The following is a 22,722-nucleotide window of genomic DNA, read 5'->3' on the forward strand; positions in this document are numbered from 1 at the left end:
CCGCTGGCTAAACGTGGAGGTGGGGGGGTGGTGAGGCCAGTCATACATCTCCGACGTTCCTCACCAGTTGCAGTCGATTAGCAGTATATTAATTGCATGGAAATAAGGAAGAAAGAAAGAAATTGGGGGCACAAGAAAAATCAGGAGACAAAAGAAAGTTGCAGGGATCAGAGGCAAACATGAATATTGAGACAGATACAAAGATCATTACAAAGCACAAACCATGAGGCTATCCCACAGGTGATCTACACTAGTTTATTCAAAACTTTCTAAAAGAACTTGCATTTATAGAGTAAGTGCATTTCATGACCCCAAGACACCCCAAAGCGCCATATAAACAATTAAATACTTTTCAGTGTAGTTACTATAATGTTGGAAACACAGTTGTCTATTTGTGTCCCACAGCAAGGAAGTAAATGTTTTCAAAACAAAACTTACTTTTTTTTACAAACCCCTCCTTTTTATTCTCTTTCCCATGGCAACTGGTGATTATTCCATCATTCATACCCCATCAAGACTCATCTTTTGTTTCCTAACTTGTGTCATTACCATCTCATTTTTGCCCATCATCCCTTTTGTATCTTAAATCACTCGCCTTCCACCCTATTATAGAACTTCTCTTTTGTTCTTTTCTCCCCTCCTCCTTCCGGTGCCCCTGCACTTCCTTAAGAATCTGTTACATTTCGACTTAGTTAATCCTTGCCACTGGACCAAGGCCTAGCTCTGTCAAGCCCGTGTGGTGGCTGATGTGCAACGGCCACCAAACGTTAAAAAAAATCCACGCACAGGCATCTTCCATCCTTCAGGATGTAGTTCAGGACCTGGAATATTAGGTCCTTCATTGAAACACCTGTGAACTCATCCTTTTTTGGCGTGGAAGCAAGTCATCCTCATTTCAGGGACTGTCTATGATGATGATGATGTTACATTTCGAACTTTTCCAGTTCTGACAGGGTCACAGACCCGAAACATTAACTCTGTTTCTCTCCACAGATGCTGCCTGGCCTGCTGAGATTTCTGTTCTTATTTTAAATGTTTTAGGTGTTGGTTGAGAATAAATGTTGGCCAGGACACCAGGAGATCGTCCGTCCTCCTTTTTGTATAATGCCATGGGATATTTAACGTCCACCTGAGAGGGCAAGCAGGCCTTCCTCAGTTTAACGTCTCATCTCAAAAAGACAGTTGTACTGTACAGATATGCCAGCCTAGTTTCTAAGTGGTACTTGAACCAACGACCTTGTGACTCAAGAGCTGAGAGAGCTTCCACTGAGCCGACGCTGACACCTAGGATTGTTGGATTTCCCCCAAGCTTATAAAATGGTTAAACTCCACACTCCATTCATCCAAAGCTTAGTGGCTTACACAACTTACACAGCATAAAATATGTCTTTTAAGCACGTCCCAACGGCAGCTTAACGCCACATGCCTCGTAGCCGCGCCGACTGACGGGAGTGGTAGTCCGCCTCGCGGCGCTTCCTCCGCAGATGTCGGTAAACGGACTACACGTCCCAGAATACGGCGCGCGGCGCCTGCGTACTCGCGTGCTCGCTCTCTATATATAAGGCTGCTGCCTGCCGCGCGCCCTTGTCCTGATCGCCGTTCGCCATGTTGGGAGTAGTTGGACGGTGCAGCAGGGGCGTAGTGCAGGCTCTCCGGCCTGTCGTCAACTCCGCACAGCCGGTGGCGGCTGCTCCCGGCGCACTCTACTCACGTAGGTATCGCGACTCGGCGATTTCACTTCCATGTTTGCATCGGCGCCGAGTTTCCCGCCGGCGTCGAGGGGCAAAACCGACAGACGCAGGCCTCGGGTTTCCTTACTCCGAGGCCTAACCCCCCGCACACTCTGAAGTCGCGTTGTTGGGTTAATGAACGGAACTGGGGGCTGGCAGCAGTAGCGGGCAGCCAGCCGTTGGTGGCCGTGCTCACTTTGACCTTTTCCCGTCCTCCGAGCGCAGGCCTGGGGCTTGGCGGGCGGGAGTTGCCGCTTCCTCTCCCCCCACATCCGAGGCTTGGTAGGCGGCATTTAATCCCGATCCAGCCGCTCTGCGTTTATGCTGTTTGTTAGGGCTCGCCTGTTTGCATTATTTTTTAACGAATTAAATTTCGGCTTGCCGGATGTCCTTCAACTTCACCTCCATGGTTTGGGCCTTTCACCTTGAAAGTTGATCGCCTCTCTGCTCAATCTTGGGCCTAGTTTCACAGCGCATTCGAGTTGCTGCTTGCGGTTCCGTATCAATGTCCAATAGTTCGCCCCTAGCTGCAAGTGGCAAATTGCATTTTTGATTAGTAAATAATGAATAACAGACGCCAAGGATCCCATATGCATTACAACTAGTCCTGCCACCTACAAAGATTTGGGTACATAAGCCCCCAGGTTGTCTCTTGCATCCCATTTTTAAAAAGTACCATTTAGTTTATATTGCCTCTTCATTCTTAAATGTATCACTTCACAACATTAAATTGCATCTGCCATGTGTCTGCCCATTACACCAGTCTATCTACAACCTCTTGCAGTCTGTTGCTATTCTCCTCACTTTAGTACATCTCCAAGTTTTGAGTCACCTACAAATGTTGAAATTATGCCCTGTATACCCAAGCCATTAATGTACATCAAAGTTGGGCAAGTATTCTCAGCACCCATTTGCACAGCATACATGTGTACTTCAACCTTTGAGTGTTGTGTGCCTCCTTGGCTATCTGCTAAATTGTTGTGACATGTGAAAATGCTGAATGTAACACCATGGAAAATACTTGCAACATTGTATGGAGAGGGGAACTGGCATTATTGGTACCTTGATTAACTGCTCTGGGACAGCAGAAGAAATCAAACCCAACCAGTAACTAGCAGCTAAACCAGGCACATCATGGCAACAGGCAAGCATCAACCAACTTCATTCTGGGTGGAGAGCAGGAATGGGTCTAGTGCAAGTTAACATTCTTGGTAATTGCTCTGAAGTCTTAGCAAAATTAAAGCCCATGGGCTTAAAGGGACACTGGCAGTGTAGACACACAATTGGCAAGGGACAGAAAGCAGAGAGTAGTGGTGACTGGTTGTTTTTCAGACTGGAGGGTAGTATATAATGGTGACCCCAGAGGTTGGTGTTGGGACCACTGCACTTTGATGTATATTAATGGTTTGGGTATACAGGGCATCATTTCAACATTTGTAGGTGACTCAAAACTTGGAAATGTACTAAAGTGAGGAGAATAGTAACCGACTGCAAGAGGTTGTAGACAGACTGGTGTAATGGGCAGACACATGGTAGATGCAATTTAATGCAGAGAAGTGTGAAGTAATATTTTAAGAATGGAGAAGCAATATAAACTAAATGGTACTTTTTAAATGGGATGCAAGAACAGAGACCTGGGGGTTTATGTACTCGAATCTTTGTAGGTGGCAGGACTAGTTGTAATCCATATGAGATCCTTGGCTTTAATAGAAGCTTGGAGTACAACAGTAAGGAAGTTATACTAAATCTTTATAAACCACTAATTAGGCCTCAGCTGAAGTATTGTGTTCAATTCTGGGTACCATACTTTAGAGAGGATGCAGAAAGCATTTACTAGGATGGTACCAGGGATGAATGGCTTCAGTTATATGGAAAAGCTGGGATTCTTGATGCAGAGAATGTTAAGGAGGGATTTAATAGGTGTTCAAAATCATAAAAGTTTTTGATATGGTGAATAATTGAGGCCCCAGAGCAAATCCTTGTGGGAGGCAACTAGTCACTTGCTTCAAATTCAAGAACATTTTAATCATCCCTATTGTCTTCTAAGCAATCTCTGAACCAGGTCAATAATTTGCCTTCAATTCCATGAGGTTTAATTTTAGCTAACCGTCTCTTATGTGGAATCTTATTGATTGCCTTCTAGCAGTCCATATAAACTACATCCACAGACATTCTCCCACTGGATCGAATAGGCTTATATTAAATAGAATTTAGAGTGAGAGGGGATCTCATAGAAACATATAAAATTCTGACAAGATTGGACAGGTTAGATGCAAGAAGAATGTTCCTGATGTTGGGGAAGTCCAGAACCAGGGGTCCCAGTCTAAGGATAAGGGGTAAGCCATTTAGGACTGAGATGAGGAGAAATGTCTTCACTCAGAGAATTCTCTACCACAGAAAGTTGTTGAGGCCAGTTCGTTAGATATATTCAAAAGGGAGTTAGATGTGACCTTTACGGCTAAAGGGATCAAGGGTTATAGAGAGAAAGCAGGAATGGGGTACTGAAGTGCTTGATCAGCCATGATCATATTGAATGGTGGTGCAGGCTCGAAAGACCGAATGGCCTACTGCTGCACCTATTTTCTATGTTTCTTCAATTACCTTCTTAAAAAATCCAGTTAGGTTTGTTAGATATGTCCTACCCTTTATAAATCCATGTTGGTTCTCTAATCCACTCAAAATTCTTAAGTGCTCAGTCACTGTAATTCTAGATTCCAGTAACTTGCCAACAACAGATGTTAGACTTGGGTCTATAATTTATTGGTTTCTCTTGCCGTCTTTGTTTCTGTGCACACCTTCTGATAAAGCCTGCATGAATTCTGATGTTCAAAATATTGGCAATTGAAATCATAGGTGTAGTGTTAGTATACTGACTGCCTTTACAGTTTTGGATTCAAATCCAGTCCCAGAGAGCTGAAGCCTTGCTAAGTTTGGACAATCTCAACCTAATTCCTGGAGGGAGCAACGTGCAGCGGCCGGCCTGGAAATTGGTGCGGTCCTGGCCTACAAGACCATCAGCAGGCCGGGGCCATTAAAGGGAGAAGCGTGCGGTGACATACCACTGCAGAGAGCAGCGTGTGCTGCTGCAGGAGGGCGAAAGCGGACGGCAGTGCGGGCAGATACAGCAGGAGTGGCCAGGTCAGGGCAAAGGAGCGGCAAGAGTCCGTAGAGGAATGTGATTGAGGCCCAGGAGAGGCGAGAGTTCGGGGCCCAGGGGCAGCACGGGCCAGCCCACACTGCGATATGTGTGTGCACTAGGTCCGTGCAGCAGAGCTGGTCTCCAGTCATCTTGGTTGATCCTTGCCTCTGGGCCAAGACCGAGCTCTGTCAAGCCCATGTGGTGGCTCAGGTGCAACGGCCACCACACGTTAAAAAGATCCAAGCACAGGCATCTTCCACCCTTCAAGATGTAGTTCAGGATCTGAAATATTAGGTCCTTCATTGAAACACCTATGAACTCACCCCTTTTCAGTGTGGAAACAAGTCATCCTCGTTTCGTGGAATTGCCTATGGTGATGAATTCCTGGTGGCAGAAGCCTGCAACATAAAAATGGAATTGCTAGTCTTGTACAGAGAGACCAGAATAGCTACTGCTCTGAAGCTGGAGTTAGAGGTACACTTAATCATAGGTGAATTTTACTCCTGAGGGAAGTGTTGGGAACTCTTCACCTAATCTTGGAGTGTTTCATACTGATGGTGTGTGCTGGAAATAGGAAGATTCTTTCTCCATTGCTTACATCCTACACTGCTACATCAAACCCCATCATAAATGTTAATTGTTAAAATCTATATAAATGAGACTGAATATGGTACAAAAGCAAAATACTGCAGATGCTGGAAATCTGAAATAAAACAGGAAATGCTCAACAGCTCAGGGAGCATCTGTAGAGAAAGGGTTAACATTTCAAGTTGGTGACCTTTCAGTTCTGATGAAAGGTCATCGACTTGAAATGTTAACTCTGTTTCTCTACAAATGCTCCCTGACCTGAGTATTTCCAGCATTTTCTGTTTTTATCTGAATATGGTAGTCATTTTCTAATGTAACTTTCATATGAAAATTTGGAATTGTGCTGTTGCTTTTGTATGTAGTGCACCTTTGGCCACAATGCTGTAAGCTTGACTTGGGATCTAAAACTAACATAGGAATTATTTTTTTCTTTGAAAGTGTATTGCAGTTAGATTTGAGTTAGTGATGTAACCAAATTTTGATATGAAATACTCATCTAATCATTCAGTTTTGAGTCCTTTATGCTGTTGTAGCCATTCGAAAGTTCAGTTTGGGGCTTTCGCATTGAAATTGGATACGATGTTCATGTGGAAGATTTAACTGATGCTCATATATGTTGATTGAGTTCAAAATTAAGATTTCATGGTCTACTTTTGTAAATCTAAAAGATGGATTGCTACTGAAATCTGAATGCATTAATATTCAATACTATAATATTCAATACTACTGGAATAGATGGCTTGAGGTTGTTTATTTCAAATTTTAACTTGTATATTTAATTTCCAATTGCAGGGCGGAACTATGTCGCTCAAGCAAATCCTTCTGCCAAGGAAGGTGTGGCGAAAGGTCGAATTGTTGCAGTCATTGGTGCTGTTGTGGATGTCCAGTTTGATGAAGGGCTTCCTCCAATCCTGAATGCTCTGGATGTGGCGGGTCGTGAGAGCAGGCTTGTGCTGGAGGTTGCCCAGCATCTTGGTGAGCGTAGTTTGATTTAGCCTTATTTTCAAATGAGAATTCAGTGATGAGACATCTAAAAGACTTTCGTTCTTCTGAATTGTCTGTAGACCAACTAATATCTGAGAAATAAATGTAAAGAATAGATTTATACTTTTTCTCTCCTGCAGTTGAGACTAACTGTAAAACTTAAATCTGTATAGGTGAGAGCACCGTCCGTACAATTGCTATGGATGGTACTGAAGGGTTGGTACGTGGGCAACAAGTTCTGGACACGGGTGCTCCTATAAGGATTCCAGTTGGGCCAGAAACTCTTGGCAGAATCATGAATGTCATTGGTATGCCCATTGATGAGAGGGGACCGATCACCACCAAACAGTAAGTTTAGACTAAAGTTTGCTTTATACATTTATATAATACTGCACTTTCAAAGTACAACTGTAGATTTGTGAGGACCAAGTATTGGGTATTTGTCTTCCTATTGTATGGCTTTTACACAACCAGGTGAATAGCTTTATTAGAAAAGGAATAGTGTTCTATGAATGCTAAATCCTGGAAGGAACCACCCTAGCTAATCTGACTAACTAATACTTACCATGCATTTTCCACCTCTGGTTACTGGGTATTGATTGGAAGTAAAAATGGAGGCTTTTTAATTCTCCCCATTCCATCCTGGCTGAAATTGGAGCACAGCACATAATTAAAATTGGACATTCCAGTCTGATTTTTCTCTCTGCTGCTTTTATTGACCAGGTTCATATTTCATTGGTGAGACAGATCTGGAAACTGAACTTGCATTGTGATAGAATTTTGGCTGTACCACTGGATAAATACAACAAATGTGGAAAATAATTTGAATTAAAGTTTATATAGTTGAACAAGCCCTGTATCTGACCAGGTCTGAAGTGACTGACTTCAGTTAGAGTAATTGGTACCATCTTTAACTTGTCTTTTTCTTTTTGGACTTGTTAGCCTACTGAAAACTGGGCTCATTGCCATAAATTAATGTGTTGAAGGATAAATTCTAGAGCTACCTAAGATAGATCAATAAATTTGATCAGTAACTCTTCTAAAACGAGCCATTATGAATTTCCTGCAGTATTCATAAATATATATCATTACAAATAGCTGGTATAAGAAATAATACATTGTGCAGATTATTTTCTCATCCTTGACCAGCTTGGTTACAAAAGATGCTTTTATGCACTCTATGACCAACCCTGCAAATGGAAATGTACAGAGCCATGATGTTTTTCCCAGTCAAAAGCTCCTGCAATACTGGATTGCCCAATCTCTGGAAAATAACATGAAGTCCCCAATGTTTTTAAATCCAAGCTGCTGAAGCAAGTCAAGTGTTGCCCCCCAAAAATGTTAGTGGGAACATTGGTTGCCATCCATTCATCTGATTGTAGTGGTTTATTGCTATTTTTGATTCAATGCATGGAGTTTCATGAACCTTATTCACACCTAGATATGCTGCAATTCATGCTGAAGCTCCTGAATTTGTGGAGATGAGTGTTGAGCAGGAGATCTTGGTGACTGGCATCAAAGTTGTAGATCTGTTGGCTCCCTATGCCAAGGGTGGCAAAATTGGTAAGTATGGCTTGGAAATGACTTAATTTAGCTTCAATTTAATTTTTATTGGTGAAGATGTATTTTTATAAAGTAGTACTTGTTTTATAAAACCAATCTCCAAAATATAAGCCCTGCTCTTAAGTACAATTGCATGCAAGGGTGGGAGGAGGAGGAGATTGAATTGCATATATTTACACCACTGAGGCAAGTGTACCAAATTAAAGATTACTGGCTTTAATGAGGGTTGTTGACTATAAATCTATTTGCCCAAACCATATGTAGTTGAGGCTTTTGAAGTTGTGCAGCTGTACTACTGTATGCTGATTTCTGAACCAGCTAACTAGATTAGAACAATTGACCTTGTTTTTGATTTGATTTAAAGTAGATTTTAAAATTTAAAAGTCAATCCCAACCAAGGTAAATGACTCTGGCTTGCATTTTGATACAAATCAGTGGTAAATGTAGGCTAAAGCTTACTACTTGTGTCTGCATAGGTCTCTTTGGCGGTGCTGGTGTCGGTAAGACCGTACTGATCATGGAACTTATTAACAATGTTGCCAAGGCCCATGGTGGCTACTCTGTATTTGCTGGAGTGGGAGAGCGCACCCGTGAGGGCAATGATTTATACCATGAAATGATTGAGTCTGGTGTCATCAATCTGAAAGATACAACCTCTAAGGTAAAAGTGTTAACGAAAACGGTTAAAATATACCTAGTTGTAATAGTGAATGGTGCTAGAAACAGGTTATAACTGATCTATGCACAATGAGAGAATTTCAAAGTGCTGAGAATGTGGAACTCAATACCACATAGAGTGGTTGAGGCAAGTAGTATAGATGTATTTAAGGGGAAGCTAGCTAAGTACATGAGGGAGAAAGGAATACAAGAATATGTTTATGGGAGTGAGATGAAGGGGGGGAGGGAGGTGCTCGTGTACAGCATAAACACTGGCATAGACCTGTTGAGCTGAATGGCCTGTTTGTGCTGTAAAATTCTGTAATTGGGCACTGAAAAAAAAATGTCAACTGTTGTACATTTTGTGGTTCTGGATTTTTTAAGTGTAGATATAGACATCTATATCCTCTGACTTCATTTCAATCTCTCCTCTTAGGTAGCGCTGGTATATGGTCAGATGAATGAGCCACCTGGCGCCCGTGCTAGAGTGGCATTGACCGGACTAACTGTTGCTGAGTACTTCCGTGACCAGGAAGGCCAAGATGTGCTGCTGTTCATTGACAACATTTTTAGGTTCACACAGGCTGGTTCAGAGGTAAGCTTGTTTCTTCTTACAGATAAATTTGAGTGCAACAGCAGCTTCATAAAACTTGTATATGGTATTTTAAACAAATATTGCTATATTCTCCTATGATCTTTCCTTCAGGTATCTGCTCTACTTGGGCGTATTCCTTCTGCAGTAGGTTATCAGCCAACCCTGGCCACTGACATGGGTACCATGCAAGAGCGAATCACCACCACAAAGAAAGGATCCATTACATCTGTGCAGGTAACTGTAAAACTAATGTTGACTTGATTTTTCAACTTCATTGCCAGTGATGATGCAAAATAGACTTTCGTTCTCCTGAATGTCATGAAGCACAAAGTAATTTATCTGATGGTTTCGTAAATACTTTTTTATTTTTAAAAATGCTTCATGAAGGGAAATTCATTTGCTTTTCTTTTTTCAGGCTATCTATGTGCCAGCTGATGATTTGACTGATCCTGCACCTGCTACTACCTTTGCCCATTTGGATGCCACAACTGTACTATCACGTGCAATTGCTGAATTGGGTATATATCCAGCTGTAGACCCACTGGATTCTACTTCACGTATTATGGACCCCAACATTGTAGGACAGGAGCACTATGATGTAGCTCGTGGTGTGCAGAAGATCCTACAGGTTTATGACTTTTTTACTCTGAAGAAACAAAATCCAAAGTTCACTGATACAATGTGTTAATGGTGTGTATATATAGTAATTAACTTTTAAATGAAATCCATGGATTGAAAGATGAGGCGCCAGTGGATTGAGACAGAATTTTAATCAGCTGGAGTTTAGATAGGCTTGAGGGGTGGGCAGACAGGCAAAAAGGCATTTGGAAAGTCGAACCGTGAAAAGGATTCTTTTGAGGCAGAGCAGTAGGGACAAAGATGGGTGTTTTTGAGAAGGCAGAATTGTGAGATTGAACGTAGGCTTTGAAGGTCCTCTCAGCTGAGTAGGGCACCAAAGTTGCATGCTGCGAGTGGGTATCTTGCAGGGGAGATTGGATTCTGGCGAGTGTTTGACGGTAAGATTGCTCGAGCCTTTCCATTGCTAAATGGCAAGAAATTTTGGTTTGTTGACTTGTTAGGCAGTTGTGATAGTGCAGTGACAATTAGAAAATTGTGTGGTGAAGAGGTAATGCTTGGTATTGATACATGAAATCTCACCCCATGCTCAAATCTGTGCAGAGCCTGAACTGGAAACAAATCCTTGAGTTCCTTGCAACTGAGTTATGTGGGTAGAGTAGAAGAGGTCCTGGAGACAATTTGGGATTTCCCTCTGCTACATATCCCAAAGTCATATCTAGAGACATTTATTCATGCAGTCAAACCAAATAGTCAGTGGAAAATAGAGTTGGGCCAGTTGTGAATTCACTCGATGGCTTTAGAGGACAGTAGATAAAAACCTTGAAGGAGGGCTAGTGTAAGATTGTAACTAGAGGAGTTGGGGGTAAGGAGACTGATCAAGATGGAACTCTAGAACCACAATGCTGCAGAGATGGTGATTTTAAGGACTGAACTTACTTTATTGGGTCCAGGATGGCAGTGACCTCATCTAGATGGGGATGGCTTGTTTGTAATGAAGTGGGTATTCACAGGACATCCACTTTGTAATCTACCAAATAAGATTATATAGGTACCCAATCTAAATTTGGCATTTGTTATATATAAGATGTAAACTCCAAAGAACAGTACAATTATTAATGCTAAAGGCAAGCCTTTTGACTAATTTAGCTGTATGGTGCTAAAGGATGGCAAAAGCAGCTGAGTTCTTGAAAGAAGGTTGTGGAGCGTAGCTGATTATTTTTTACTTTTGTATTAAGGTAATCTGTTTGCCCCTATACATTTTCATTTGTGACTGGTTGTAAAAATGAGAAGGTATCGCTTCAGTTGCATAATTAATATCTGACCTAGAATCTTCCTTTTGCCTCAATGTCTCCAGTAAATTTTCTCAACTGCAGCTTTAAAAAAATATATAATTTTATCTTGTAAAAAATATATTGTATCTTATCCAGACTTTCGAAAACTGGCCATTTCGGCAGACATCGAGGTCAGAAATCTGGCATGGATTCGATCCTGAGGAATCCAGATTTCAGACTATTGATTTTCTAGTCAGAAATCCGGCATAACCCAAAAACCGGCACGGACTTAGTCCCGAGGATTCCAGATTTCGTACATTGTACTTGTGTTGATATTTGAATGCCTTTTTCATGGCACAAAAATAGTCAGCAAGGAAGTTTAGAAAGTTGACTTTAGGTCTGAATTATCTGGCATTATGATTGGTTCAACACTACCATCAGTTAAGGATCTAAGGTGTTCACTGGTTACCTTCTGTTCACGTTTCATAGAAAATAAAAACTTCTAGCCTGCAATAACTTTTTTTTTCACACATCTGGAGTCTAATGTGCTAATTTAAGTTTTCATTTACTTTTCCTGTAGTAAAGATCAGGAAATGAATTTGTAGACTGGCAAGTCTTTAGACTGCTTTCACCTGGATTCTTTTGGCACTTAAAACTGCTAGCTTTAGTTATAATGTATGCTTCCTATTCCATTTGTTTCTATGACCAAAAATGATTATTTTTGCTATTCTCATTAAATGTGTTTTTTTTAGGACTACAAGTCTTTGCAGGATATCATTGCCATTCTGGGTATGGATGAACTGTCAGAAGAAGACAGGCTGACTGTGGCCCGTGCTCGTAAGATCCAGCGGTTCCTATCCCAACCTTTCCAGGTTGCTGAGGTGTTCACTGGTCATCTTGGAAAGTTGGTGCCTCTCAAGGAGACCATCAAGGGATTCCAGATGATCCTTCAAGGTGAGTTCTTGTGACACTTTCCCTTTTGCATATGGACTTTAAAATGAATTTGCAGGTTGCCAACTGGTTAAAGACTGTATACTAAATACATTGTAGGTATTGGGCTTTTTCTCACACTTTATTCGATTCACTTTTTTGCAGGTGAATATGACCACTTGCCTGAGCAATCTTTCTACATGGTTGGTGCTATTGAAGAAGCAGTTGCTAAGGCTCAGAAGTTGGCTGAAGAGCACTCTTAACATTGTAACAGAAGTTGGCTGATTGTATTGTAACTTGTATGCAATGTCTTCAGATGTATTGTCTTCATGACAAAGATCAAGATGTTATTTAATGTTTCTACTTCAGAAGATGAAAAATAAAAGTTCTGTCTGAATCTCGAATACAAAACCTGGAGAAATTTTCAGTGACCAATATGGAATCTTTTAAAAAGGTGTATAATTATACCACAACAGCAATAAATTTGACAACTGCAATAATCTAAAGTTATGGGTGTTAACGGCAAGAAATATTTTTTTATTGTTGCAAGGGTGGATTACTTAACAAATGTTGGCAAATAAGTAAATTTAGTGGATAGCCAATTTCTGGTTTCAATGGCCTAAAATTTGAGTAGGGCCTTACTTTTATTTTGAGATCTAAATGATCAGTGCATAGAATAACAAAATTAAAGAAAAAATCGATTTCAAGTAATTGGTCAAGGAGGTAAAAAAAAATTTAAGATGTGTCTTAACGGAGAGGTTTAGAGAAGGAATTCCAGAGCTTGGGGGCCGAGGCAGCCGAAGGCACAGCTGGCATTGGTAGTGATTAAAATCAGAGATGTGCAAGAGGCTGGAATTGGAATGAGCACTGATCTGGGGGTTAGAGGTGTGAAGAGGCAAGACTATGGAGGGATTTGAAAATGAGGATGAGAATTTTAAAATTAAGTTGTTTGACCACGAGCCAGTGTAGGTCAGCTAGTACAAGGTTGATGGGTGAATGGGACTAGTTGAGAGTTAGGATACAGGCAGCAGAATTTTGGGTGACTCAAATTTTAGGCCATTGAAACTGGAAATTGGCTACCCACTAAATTTACTTATTTAACATTTGTTAAGTAATCCACCCTTGCAACAATAAGTTCCAGGGGTACAAGGTATCTTAAGTTATACTGTTTCACTATGATCCAGAGATGGAACAGGGCTATGCCAGTATACTGCAGGTCAAGATGGGTCTTGAAAGGGAAGAAACACAAACAGAAAATAGGTGCAGGAGTAGGCCATTCGGCCTTTTGAGCCTGCACCACCATTCACCTCTGTACCCCTTTTCTGCTTTCTCTCTATACCCCTTGATCGCTTTAGCCGTAAGGGCCATAGCTCACTCCCTCTTGAATATATCCAACGAACTAGCATCAACAACTGCGGTAGGGAATTCCACAGGTTAACAACTCTGAAGAAGTTTCTCCTCATCTCAATCCTAAATGGCTTATCCCCTTATCCTTAGACTGTGTCCTCTGGTTTTGGACTTCCCCAACATCGGGAACATTCTTCCTGCATCTAACCTGTCCAGTCCTGTCAAAATGTTATGTTTCTATGCGATCCCCCCTCATCCTTCTAAACTCCAGTAAATACAGGCCAAGTCGATCCAGTCTCTCCTCATAAGTCAGTCCTGCGAGCCTGGGAATCAGTCTGGTGAACCTTTGTTGCATTCCCTCAATAGCAAGAGTATCTTTTGAGAATGCTACTATAATGTGGAATTATCTCCTGCTGCTACCAACCTCAGTTGCATTAATGTGAAAGAAGGTAGTGAAGTCCGGATGCATATAGAAATGCAAAGCCTTTGGATGGAATATGTTCTTCCCCACTTTAGTCTTCACGTATCTAGCTTAGGATATTGCTACTATCTTGGTGAATGGCTAACGTTTTGAAATGCATATAAGGCCTTGCTTTAGGCTATAGTCTTGATTCCTCCCACCCCACAACAATAGTTTTCTCCCCATTTTTGGTGTTGGTCACATTTCCAGCTCTCCATGTGACAAAAATGACAAACTGGGCACTTTCAGTGACATATTCATTGCTGCTGGTTTGGCTATTGCATAAAATAAAACTGAAGTACACAGCAAGCCTAAGACATAGAGGTTAATATTTTGGCTGTAAATCCTTTGTCAGGGATAGATGTAATTTCCAGCATTAATTTTTTTGTTGCACATTGTGGCTTTTCTCAGATTTGCTCCCATGGGGTGTCTTGGACAACAGCTGCTACATGTGCTTCTGCCTCAGGATCTTTTTCAGTTAATTAAGTGGTTCTCAATTGGGTCTAGTACAGACTCCAGTGATGAGTTTGAGAAAACTGATGCAGGACATTAAGGTTGGAGAGACCAAGTACTGCTAGTTAGGTGCTGTTAACCATCAGTTTTTATTCATTTTTGTTAGAAGGTAAGACTGTCTTGCAGTTCTGAAAGACTGAAATAATGAGTTGGTGATTTCCATACTAGGAGGAAACATGTATAGGATGGTGTATTTAGGGCTTTGACATTTTTGTTTGGACACTAGACATAAGATCAGTAGGAAAGGGAATGATCCAGTGAGATTAAATTGCTCAGAGCTAAAGTTTTATACAATGCTTTTAGCTCCAAGATGTTCAATAATAAATTGGGTGCATTTAATGGTATACAGTTATTTAAAAGTAGAAAGCTCGTAATGTGCACTTGGATAACTAGTATTACCCCAGCTAAAGATAATGGGGAAAATTGCGGTCGGAGGCTTCCTTCGTACGAATGCCTCTGACCCGAAAAAAATCTACGAAAGTACCTGGTGGTCCCGGAGGGACGTAGAGATTCCGGTCGGAGGCCTAGATTCGCTGCGCAGCGCATGGGAAGATGCCTTTCAGGTATGTACACAGGAGCTCTGTACAGACTCCCATTACTATCAAAGAGAAAAACACAAACACTATAATAAATAAATAAAGCGCCTCACATAGTTAAAATTAAGGGCTAAACTTTCACCATCTTTGTTGATTTTCTCGGTGGTATAGCTGTTTTTGCCAGAGAAACTGCCCAACGAAAGTTTCCCCCTTAGTTTTTTAATGGTAAAGCCCAAATCTCAAAATGCCCACCAGGACCAAACTGTCGATGTGCACCCTTGAGAAAATCTCCAAGGTGTAAGTTTGGCCTCAATGGAAGCCTGTTCAGATCGCTGAGGGAACTGCCCTGTGAAAGCTGCTTAAACAGGGCAGGTGGTGAGTACTCCTGCAAAGAAAGGTAAGTTAAAGGTTTGTTCTTTATTTTTTAATTGTAAAATGGCGATTAGCTTTAAAAGTGACTTGGGAGTGTTTTTTAAAACATTTTTCGTGAAATTTTAAGTCCTCCCCAGGCCCAACCGCAACCTTGGACTAAATTTTTTTAACATTTTAAGAACCGCCTGTTTTACTTAGTTTCCCATTTAACCATTGAAAATAATGGTGCAAGATACATTTTTTTACCAGGCAATTATTTTTTAACTTAATGGAAATTTTTGCTAGTGTTACTTGCAAAACGTTATTTTTTTCTGGGCGGGCAATCGGGTGTTGAGGAGCTCTCTGGAAAGTCTTGCCCTAAATGTTTTAGGAAAAATTTTTTTTTGTGTTAAGTGTTAAAAATACTTGTGTTAATGGACAGGGTTTTTAATATAAAAATTAGTGTTTAAATTACATTTTTATGGTTTAAAACATTTTATGCTGGTAAAAGTAAGCTATGCACCTGCTTTTACCAGGCGCAAAATTTTGAATGACATGAGTAGGGCAAATAGCCCAATCTCGTGCTAATGACCTGGGATGTGATCTGGACAGATCAGAAAAAACGGTTTTTGACGTATCCGCATTGAGCCCCAAAAAACGGCTTTTGCGAGGCCTCGCCTGGTCCGTGCGCTGGAATTCCTGTGCAGTTGTACAGAGAAACCAGCATAACCTGGGTGGAGAGTCTCAGCTCACTGCTGGTATTGTCACGGGATGTTGGGTGCATAATGCATCTGCCCAAATACGGGTGGGCATATCATCTTGTGCAAATGGCAAAATATGAACTGGGCAGTTAACAATTTGTTGCTCTTCTGAAACTAGGCTTATACTGGCAAGATGCTGCAACAATTAACCTTTTCCCCCACCTGCCGTGACCGCTTCATTGAAATCATAAGTGGTGTCGGTGCCTGTCTGAAACACTTAAATGTTCCATCCTTGGGATAAGGGGCACAGGGAAATTCTATCCACCACAAGCCACCTCCCTGGTATTTCCATATCCTTTGGTAGTGTTTCACCTGTTGACACAAATCTAATGTTTGCAGACTGAATTTGTTTTCAGAGAAGAAAGAAATTACCCACAGTGGATATATTTTTTTCTCTTCCTTACCAGAACTGCCATTCTGTATTCCAAGCAGCTAGCTTGTTCTGGTGCATTGTATGTGTTTTAACAAACCCTTTTTCCGCAGGCACTGAATCATGCTGGGATAAGATTCAAGACTCCACTGGCCAACTGACTTCATGTAGGACCCTGTATTGTGATTATTGGCAAGCTATTATCATGGGAAGCAATGCAGTTGAACCCAATTCCCCCATTTCTCACAATTGCAATTTTCAGCTGACACAGCAGAATGATCAAAAACAGTGACTGATTTACCCACTCCTGTAACGTTACCACCACCTTTGCTGCCTTACGGCAACTCAGCAAAGATCTAGCCCAAATCTGAAAACTTCCTGGTTCTGCATTGGACAGTATCTACCTATTGAGACAATAGTGGAGTTTCGATATATGCTTTAAAAGTTTCTTTAGTGGCAATTTTCTTCTTTGCAGTACCTGGGCGCTACTCATTTCACAGGTGTTGCATTAGAACTCCACTTCCAGTGTATTGCCCCTGGATTTCCAATGTTTTTCCAAATGGGTAGACCGGTGTAGACCCAGTTGCTAGGGAAATGAGACAGGAGGTGTTGTTCCCTGGCCTTCTGCATGTTTTCTATATGTTCATGACATGCCCATCCACAGGATTGGAGAGTTTGAGGAGCATAAGAATGTAAGAAATAGGAGCAGGAGTAGGCCATTTGGCCCCTCGAGCCTGCTCTGCTATTCCATAAGATCATGGCTGATCTGATCATGGACTCAATTCCATTTCCCTGCCTGCTCCCCATAACCCTTTACCAAGGCATGCCACTTCAGGGAGCAGTGCGAGCTGGTGTAGTAGGGTGACGGCAGTGAAGAGTGATGTCATCAAGGTCCAGATCGGTGATTGGAGCATAGACCGATACAGCAGGAGCGGTGAGAGTGTGGAGGGATGTGATCGGGGCCCAGGAGAAGCATGAGTTCGGGGCCAGGAACAGCACGGGCCAGCTCACACTGTGATGTGTGCGCACTATGTCTGTCCAGCAAAGCAGGTCTCCAGTCGTCTGCTAGACCTTGCCACTGGACCAGAACCTAGCTCTGTTGAGCCTGTGTGGTAGCTGGTGTGCAACGGCCAGCACATGTTAAAAAAAAATCCATGCACATGCACCTTCCACCCTTCAGGATTTAGTTCAGAATCTGAAATATTAGGTCCTTCATTGAAATACCTGTGAACTCATCCTTTGTTGGCGTGGAAGCAAGTCATCCTTGTTTCGAGGGACTGCCTATGATGATGGACTCCCTTATCGCTCAAAAATCTGTCTATCTCTGCCTTAAATATATTCAATGACCCCCTCAACAGCTCTGGGGCAGAGAATTCTATAGATTTACAACCCTCAGAAGAAATTTCCCCTCATCTATTTTAAATGGGTTGACTCTTATTCTGAGACTATGTCCCCTAGTTTTAGTTTCCCCTATGAGTGGAAATATCCACTTTGCATCCATCTTGTCGAGCCCCCCCCCCCCCCCCCCCCCCATTATCTTATGGTTCAATAAGATCACCTCTCATTCTTTTGAACTCCAATGAGTATAGGTTCAACCTATCTTCATAAGTCAACCTCCTCGTCTCCGGAATTAACCCAGTGAACCATCTTTATCGCCTCCAATGTAAGCATATCCTTCCTTAAATAAGGAGACCAAAACTGTATGCAGTACTCCAGGTGTGGCCTTACCAATACCCTGTACAGTTGTAGCAGGACTTCTCTGCTTTTATACTCTATCCCCCTTGCAGTAAAGGCCAAAATTCCATTTTCCTTCCTGATTACTTGCTGTACCTGCATACTAACTATTTGTGTTTCATGCACAAGGACCCCCAGGTCCCTCTACTGCAGCATTTTGCAATTTTTCTCCATTTAAATTATAATTTGCTTTTCTATTATTTCTGCCAAAGTGGATAACCTCACATTTTTCCACATCATACTCCATCTGTCAAATGTTTGCCCACTCACTTAGCCTGTCTATAATCCCTTTGCAGATTATTTGTGTCCTCACAATTTGCTTTCCCAAAGGAAGCCTAAGGTAAAGGCCAAAGAGGAGCACCACTGCCAGTAAGTCAGAAGGCACTGAGGCTATTGGTCCTGACCACAAAATTAGTTGCAGAGACATGTAAAACCCTGCATGAGGGGTGAAAAATTGTCTTGTATTTCTTGCCATGTAAGAGTATGGCCCAGAAATTTGTGGCCGTCACAAGAGTTGCCTCGGGTTAATGGTCGTGGTGCAAGAGAAAATTTCACGCTTGCTTCCAAAGATTTTTAGTCCAGCACTGACTCACTGTAATGCTCTTCTTCGTGGCGTTAATGCAGCCATCAGAGACGAGAGTGCCGTCCAGAAGCGATGTTCCATCTCCGATCAGCCTCTGGAAGCTTGGCATTGTGGGACATTAAAACGGCAATGCATTAAAAGGACAGTGCTTTCTGAACTGATAAAAATAAAAATGAAGTAAAAAAATAATTTTCAGACCTTACTCTCTTAACCACCTCAAAGGACTCATGGCTTGGTTGGTGCGGAGGGCCACCATTTTGTATATTGGCCTCCTTTAGTTTTGGAGTGGTGTATGGGACAGCCCCGCCCTTTGTGTATGCGCCGACCGGTGGCAACTCCCTTTTGGAAATTGCCCTGCAGGAAACATAGAAAATGGGTGCAGGAGTAGGCCATTCGGCCCTTTGAGCCTGCACCACTATTCAATAAGATCATGGCTGATCATTCACCTCAGTACCCCTTTCCTGATTACTCTCCATACCCCTTGATCCCTTTAGCCGTAAGGGCCATATCTAACTCCCTCTTGAATATATCCAATGAACTGGCATCAACAACTCTCTGCGGTAGGGAATTCCACAGGTTAACAACTCTCTGAGTGAAGAAGTTTCTCCTCATCTCAGTCCTAAATGGCCTACCTCTTATCCTTAGACTGTGTCCCCTGGATCTGGACTTCCCCAACATTGGGAATATTCTTCCTGCATCTAACCTATCCAGTCCCGTCAGAATTTTATATGTTTCTATGAGATCCCCTCTCATCCTTCTAAACTCCAGTGAATAAAGACCCAGTCGATCCAGTCTCTCCTCATATGTCAGTCCAGCCATCCCAGAAATCAGTCTGGTGAACCTTCACTGCACTCCCTCAAAAGCAAGAGTGTCCTTCTTCAGATTAGGAGACCAAAACTGAACACAATATTCCAGGTGAGGCCTCACCAAGGCCCTGTACAACTGCAGTAAGACCTCCCTGCTCCTATACTCAAATCCCCTAGCTATGAAGGCCAACATACCATTTGCCGCCTTCACCGCCTGCTGTACCTGCATGCCAACTTTCAATGACTGATGAACCATGACACCCAGGTCTCGTTGCACCGCCCCTTTTCCTCATCTGCCACCATTCAGATAATATTCTGCCTTCGTGTTTTTGTCCCCAAAGTGGATAACCTCACATTTATCCACATTGTACTGCATCTGCCATGCATTTGCCCATTCACCTAACCTGTCCAAGTCATTCTGCAGCCTCTTAGCGTCCTCCTCACAGCTCACACCACCACCCAGCTTAGTGTCATCTGCAAACTTGGAGATATTACACTCAATTCCTTCATCCAAATCATTAATGTATATTGTAAATAGCTGGGGTCCCAGCACTGAGTCCTGCGGCACTCCACTAGTCACTGCCTGCCATTCTGAAAAGGACCCGTTTATCCCGACTCTCTACTTCCTGTCTGCCAACCAGTTCTCTATCCACGTCAGTACATTACCCCTAATACCATGCGCTTTGATTTTGCACATCAATCTCTTGTGCGGGACCTTGTCAAAAGCCTTTTGAAATCCAAATACACCACATCCACTGGTTCTCACTTGTCCACTCTACTAGTTACATCCTCAAAAAATTCCAGAAGGTTTGTCAAGCATGATTTCCCTTTCATAAATCCATGCTGACTTGGACTGATCAGTCGGTGCCCCCACAGGTGTTTCTATCGGTGCCCTTTTTGTGGCTGGGTGGTGCGGCCCTTTATATCAGTTCCATTTAATTTTTTATTGTTGGCCGACTGCCAGGTCGGACTAACAATTATGCCCGTGGGTTCGGCCTGCCAACAAGCAGCCTGGCACTCCCTCTTGACCCGGCCAAAACCCTCCCTGATGGCCCAGTGTTCACCAGTAAAGTGGCTGCAGAGTTCGCAGCAGCCCTTCCCTTTAACTGAAGGGGAGGAACGTTGTGATGGTGGTCACTGAGGCGTGAGTCCGGGGATCGGCAGAGGCCTATAAAGGCCGCAAGAGGCAGCGGGAGTTCGTGATCGCTGAGGCGTGAGTCTGGGGATTGGCAGAGGCCTATAAAGGCTGCGAGAGTTCGTGGTTGCTGATGCATGAGTCCGGGGATCGGCAGAGGCCTATAAAGGCCGCGAGAGGCAGCGGGAGTTCGTGGTCGCTGAGGCGTGAGTCCGGGGATCGGCAGAGGCCTATAAAGGCCGCGAGAGGCAGCGGGAGTTCGTGGTCGCTGAGGCGTGAGTCCGGGGATCGGCAGAGGCCTATAAAGGCCGCGAGAGGCAGCGGGAGTTCGTGGTCGCTGAGGGGTGAGTCCGGGGATTGGCAGAGGCCTATAAAGGCCGTGAGAGGCAGCAGGAGTTTGTGGTCGCTGAGGCGTGAGTCTGGGGATCGGCAGCGGCCTATAAAGGCCGCGAGAGGCAGCGGGAGTTCATGGTCGCTGAGGCTTGAGTCCGGGGATCGGCAGAGGCTATAAAGGCCGCAAGAGGCAGCGGGAGTTCGTGGTCGCTGAGGCGTGAGTCCGGGGATCAGCAGAGGCCTACAAAGGCTGCGAGAGGCAGTGGGAGTTCGTGGTCACTGAGGCGTGAGACTGGGGAGCGTCTGAGGCCTATAAAGGCTGCAAGAGGCAGCAGGAGTTCGTGGTCGCTGAGGCGTGAGTCTGGGGATCAGCAGAGGCCTATAAAGGCCGCGAGAGGCAGCAGGAGTGTATGGTCGCTGAGGGGTGAGTCCGGGGATTGGCAGAGGCCTATAAAAGGGCAAAAGGCAGCAGGAGTTCGTGGTCGCTGAGGCGTGAGTCCAGGGATCGGCAGAGGCTATAAAGGCCACGAGAGGCAGCGTGAGTTCGTGGTCGCTGAGGCGTGAGTCCGGGGATCGGCAGAGGCCTATAAAGGCCGCGAGAGGCAGTGGGAGTTTGTGGTCGCTGAGGCGTGAGTCTGGGGATTGGCAGCGGCGGATAAAGGCCGTGAGAGGCAGCGGGAGTTCGTGGTCGCTGAGGCGTGAGTCCGGGGATCGGCAGAGGCCTACAAAGGCTGCGAGAGGCAGCGGGAGTTCGTGGTCGCTGAGGCGTGAGAGCGGGATCGGCGAAAGGCCTATAACGGCCGCGTGAGGCAGCGGGAGTTCGTGGTCGCTGAGGCGTGAGTCCGGGATCGGCAAGAGGCCTATAAAGGCTCAGCTTGTGCAGCTACTGGGAGGAGGCAAAAAAGTAGAAAGAAAACGAAAGGTGACGTCACAGCCAAGGGGGTAAGTGATTGGCTGGTGATTGGTCAGCAGTTTTTCTTTTTCTTTTTCTATCAGTAAGTAACCTTTTAACATTGTTGTTGCCAATTTAAGTGTATCTAAGGGTTAAGTCATGGCAGGAGAGCTCGGACACGTGTTATGCTCCTCCTGTACTATGTGGGAAGTCAGGGACGCTTCCGGTGTCCCTGATGGCTATGTGTGCGGGAAGTGTATCTACCTCCAGCTCCTGATGGACCGTGTTGCAGAATTGGAGCTGACGGTGGATTCACTCTGGAGCTGAGAATGACATGAATATCACGTTTAGTGAGTGGGTCTTACCGCAGGTAAAGGGTACACAGCCAGATAGTAAATGGGTGACCAGCAGGAAGAGTAGAGCAAGGAAGGTAGTGCAGGGGTCCCCTGTGGTCATCCCCCTGCAAAACAGATACACCGCTTTGTGTACTGCTGAGGGGGATGACTCATCAGGGGAGGGCAGCAGCAGCCAAGTTCATGGCACCATGGCTGGCTCTGCTGCACAGGAGGGCAGGAAAAAGAGTGGGAGAGCGATAGTGATAGGGGATTCAATTGTAAGGTGAATAGATAGACTTTTCTGCGGCCGCAACCGAGACTCCAGGATGGTATGTTGCCTCCCTGGTGCAAGGGTCAAGGATGTTTCGGAGCGGGTGCAGGACATTCTGAAAAGGCAGAATGAACAGCCAGTTGTCGTGGTGTATATAGCTACCAATGACATAGGTAAAAAATGGGATGAGGTCCTACGAGATGAATTTAGACGGCTAGGAGCTAAATGAAAAAGTAGGACCTCAAAAGTAGTAATTTCA

General features: G+C 43.7%; 2 protein-coding genes across 3 annotated transcripts in view; one reads left to right on the forward strand and one right to left on the reverse strand.

The window, feature by feature from the left end:
• The first annotated feature begins 1,576 nt into the window (after positions 1–1,576).
• On the forward strand, positions 1,577–12,447 carry atp5f1b (ATP synthase F1 subunit beta). The gene is made up of 10 exons (XM_070875502.1): positions 1,577–1,711; positions 6,250–6,432; positions 6,615–6,789; positions 7,883–8,004; positions 8,481–8,665; positions 9,098–9,256; positions 9,368–9,490; positions 9,672–9,884; positions 11,859–12,060; positions 12,202–12,447. The coding sequence occupies exons 1-10, from the start codon at positions 1,606–1,608 to the stop codon at positions 12,297–12,299; spliced, it is 1,566 nt and encodes a 521-aa protein (XP_070731603.1). The 5' UTR covers positions 1,577–1,605; the 3' UTR covers positions 12,300–12,447.
• The window catches only part of LOC139259776 (coiled-coil domain-containing protein 89), a 77,382-nt gene continuing 61,113 nt past the window's right edge, over positions 6,454–22,722 (reverse strand). Inside the window, exons 7-8 of one of the 2 annotated variants that reach the window (XR_011592653.1) lie at positions 7,007–7,087; positions 6,454–6,533 (exon numbers count right to left, since the gene is read on the reverse strand). Coding sequence is in view for 1 of the 2 variants with exons in the window: in XM_070875505.1 (XP_070731606.1) it covers positions 7,064–7,087 (24 nt within the window). In the remaining variant the exon portion in view is untranslated. Of the gene's footprint in view, positions 6,534–6,992; positions 7,088–22,722 lie in introns of those variants that run through there. The other variant, XM_070875505.1, reaches the window with a different exon arrangement.

Source organism: Pristiophorus japonicus, chromosome 3 (assembly GCF_044704955.1).
Source record: "Pristiophorus japonicus isolate sPriJap1 chromosome 3, sPriJap1.hap1, whole genome shotgun sequence".
NCBI classification, from domain to species: domain Eukaryota; kingdom Metazoa; phylum Chordata; class Chondrichthyes; family Pristiophoridae; genus Pristiophorus; species Pristiophorus japonicus.

Excerpts from the sequence above, each read along its gene's own strand:
- atp5f1b (XM_070875502.1), top strand. The coding sequence starts at position 1,606 with ATGTTGGGAGTAGTTGGACGGTGCAGCAGGGGCGTAGTGCAGGCTCTC. Across the intron at positions 1,712-6,249 it reads TCCCGGCGCACTCTACTCAC|GGCGGAACTATGTCGCTCAA; the intron begins GTAGGTATCGCG and ends TTCCAATTGCAG. Across the intron at positions 9,257-9,367 it reads TCACACAGGCTGGTTCAGAG|GTATCTGCTCTACTTGGGCG; the intron begins GTAAGCTTGTTT and ends TCTTTCCTTCAG.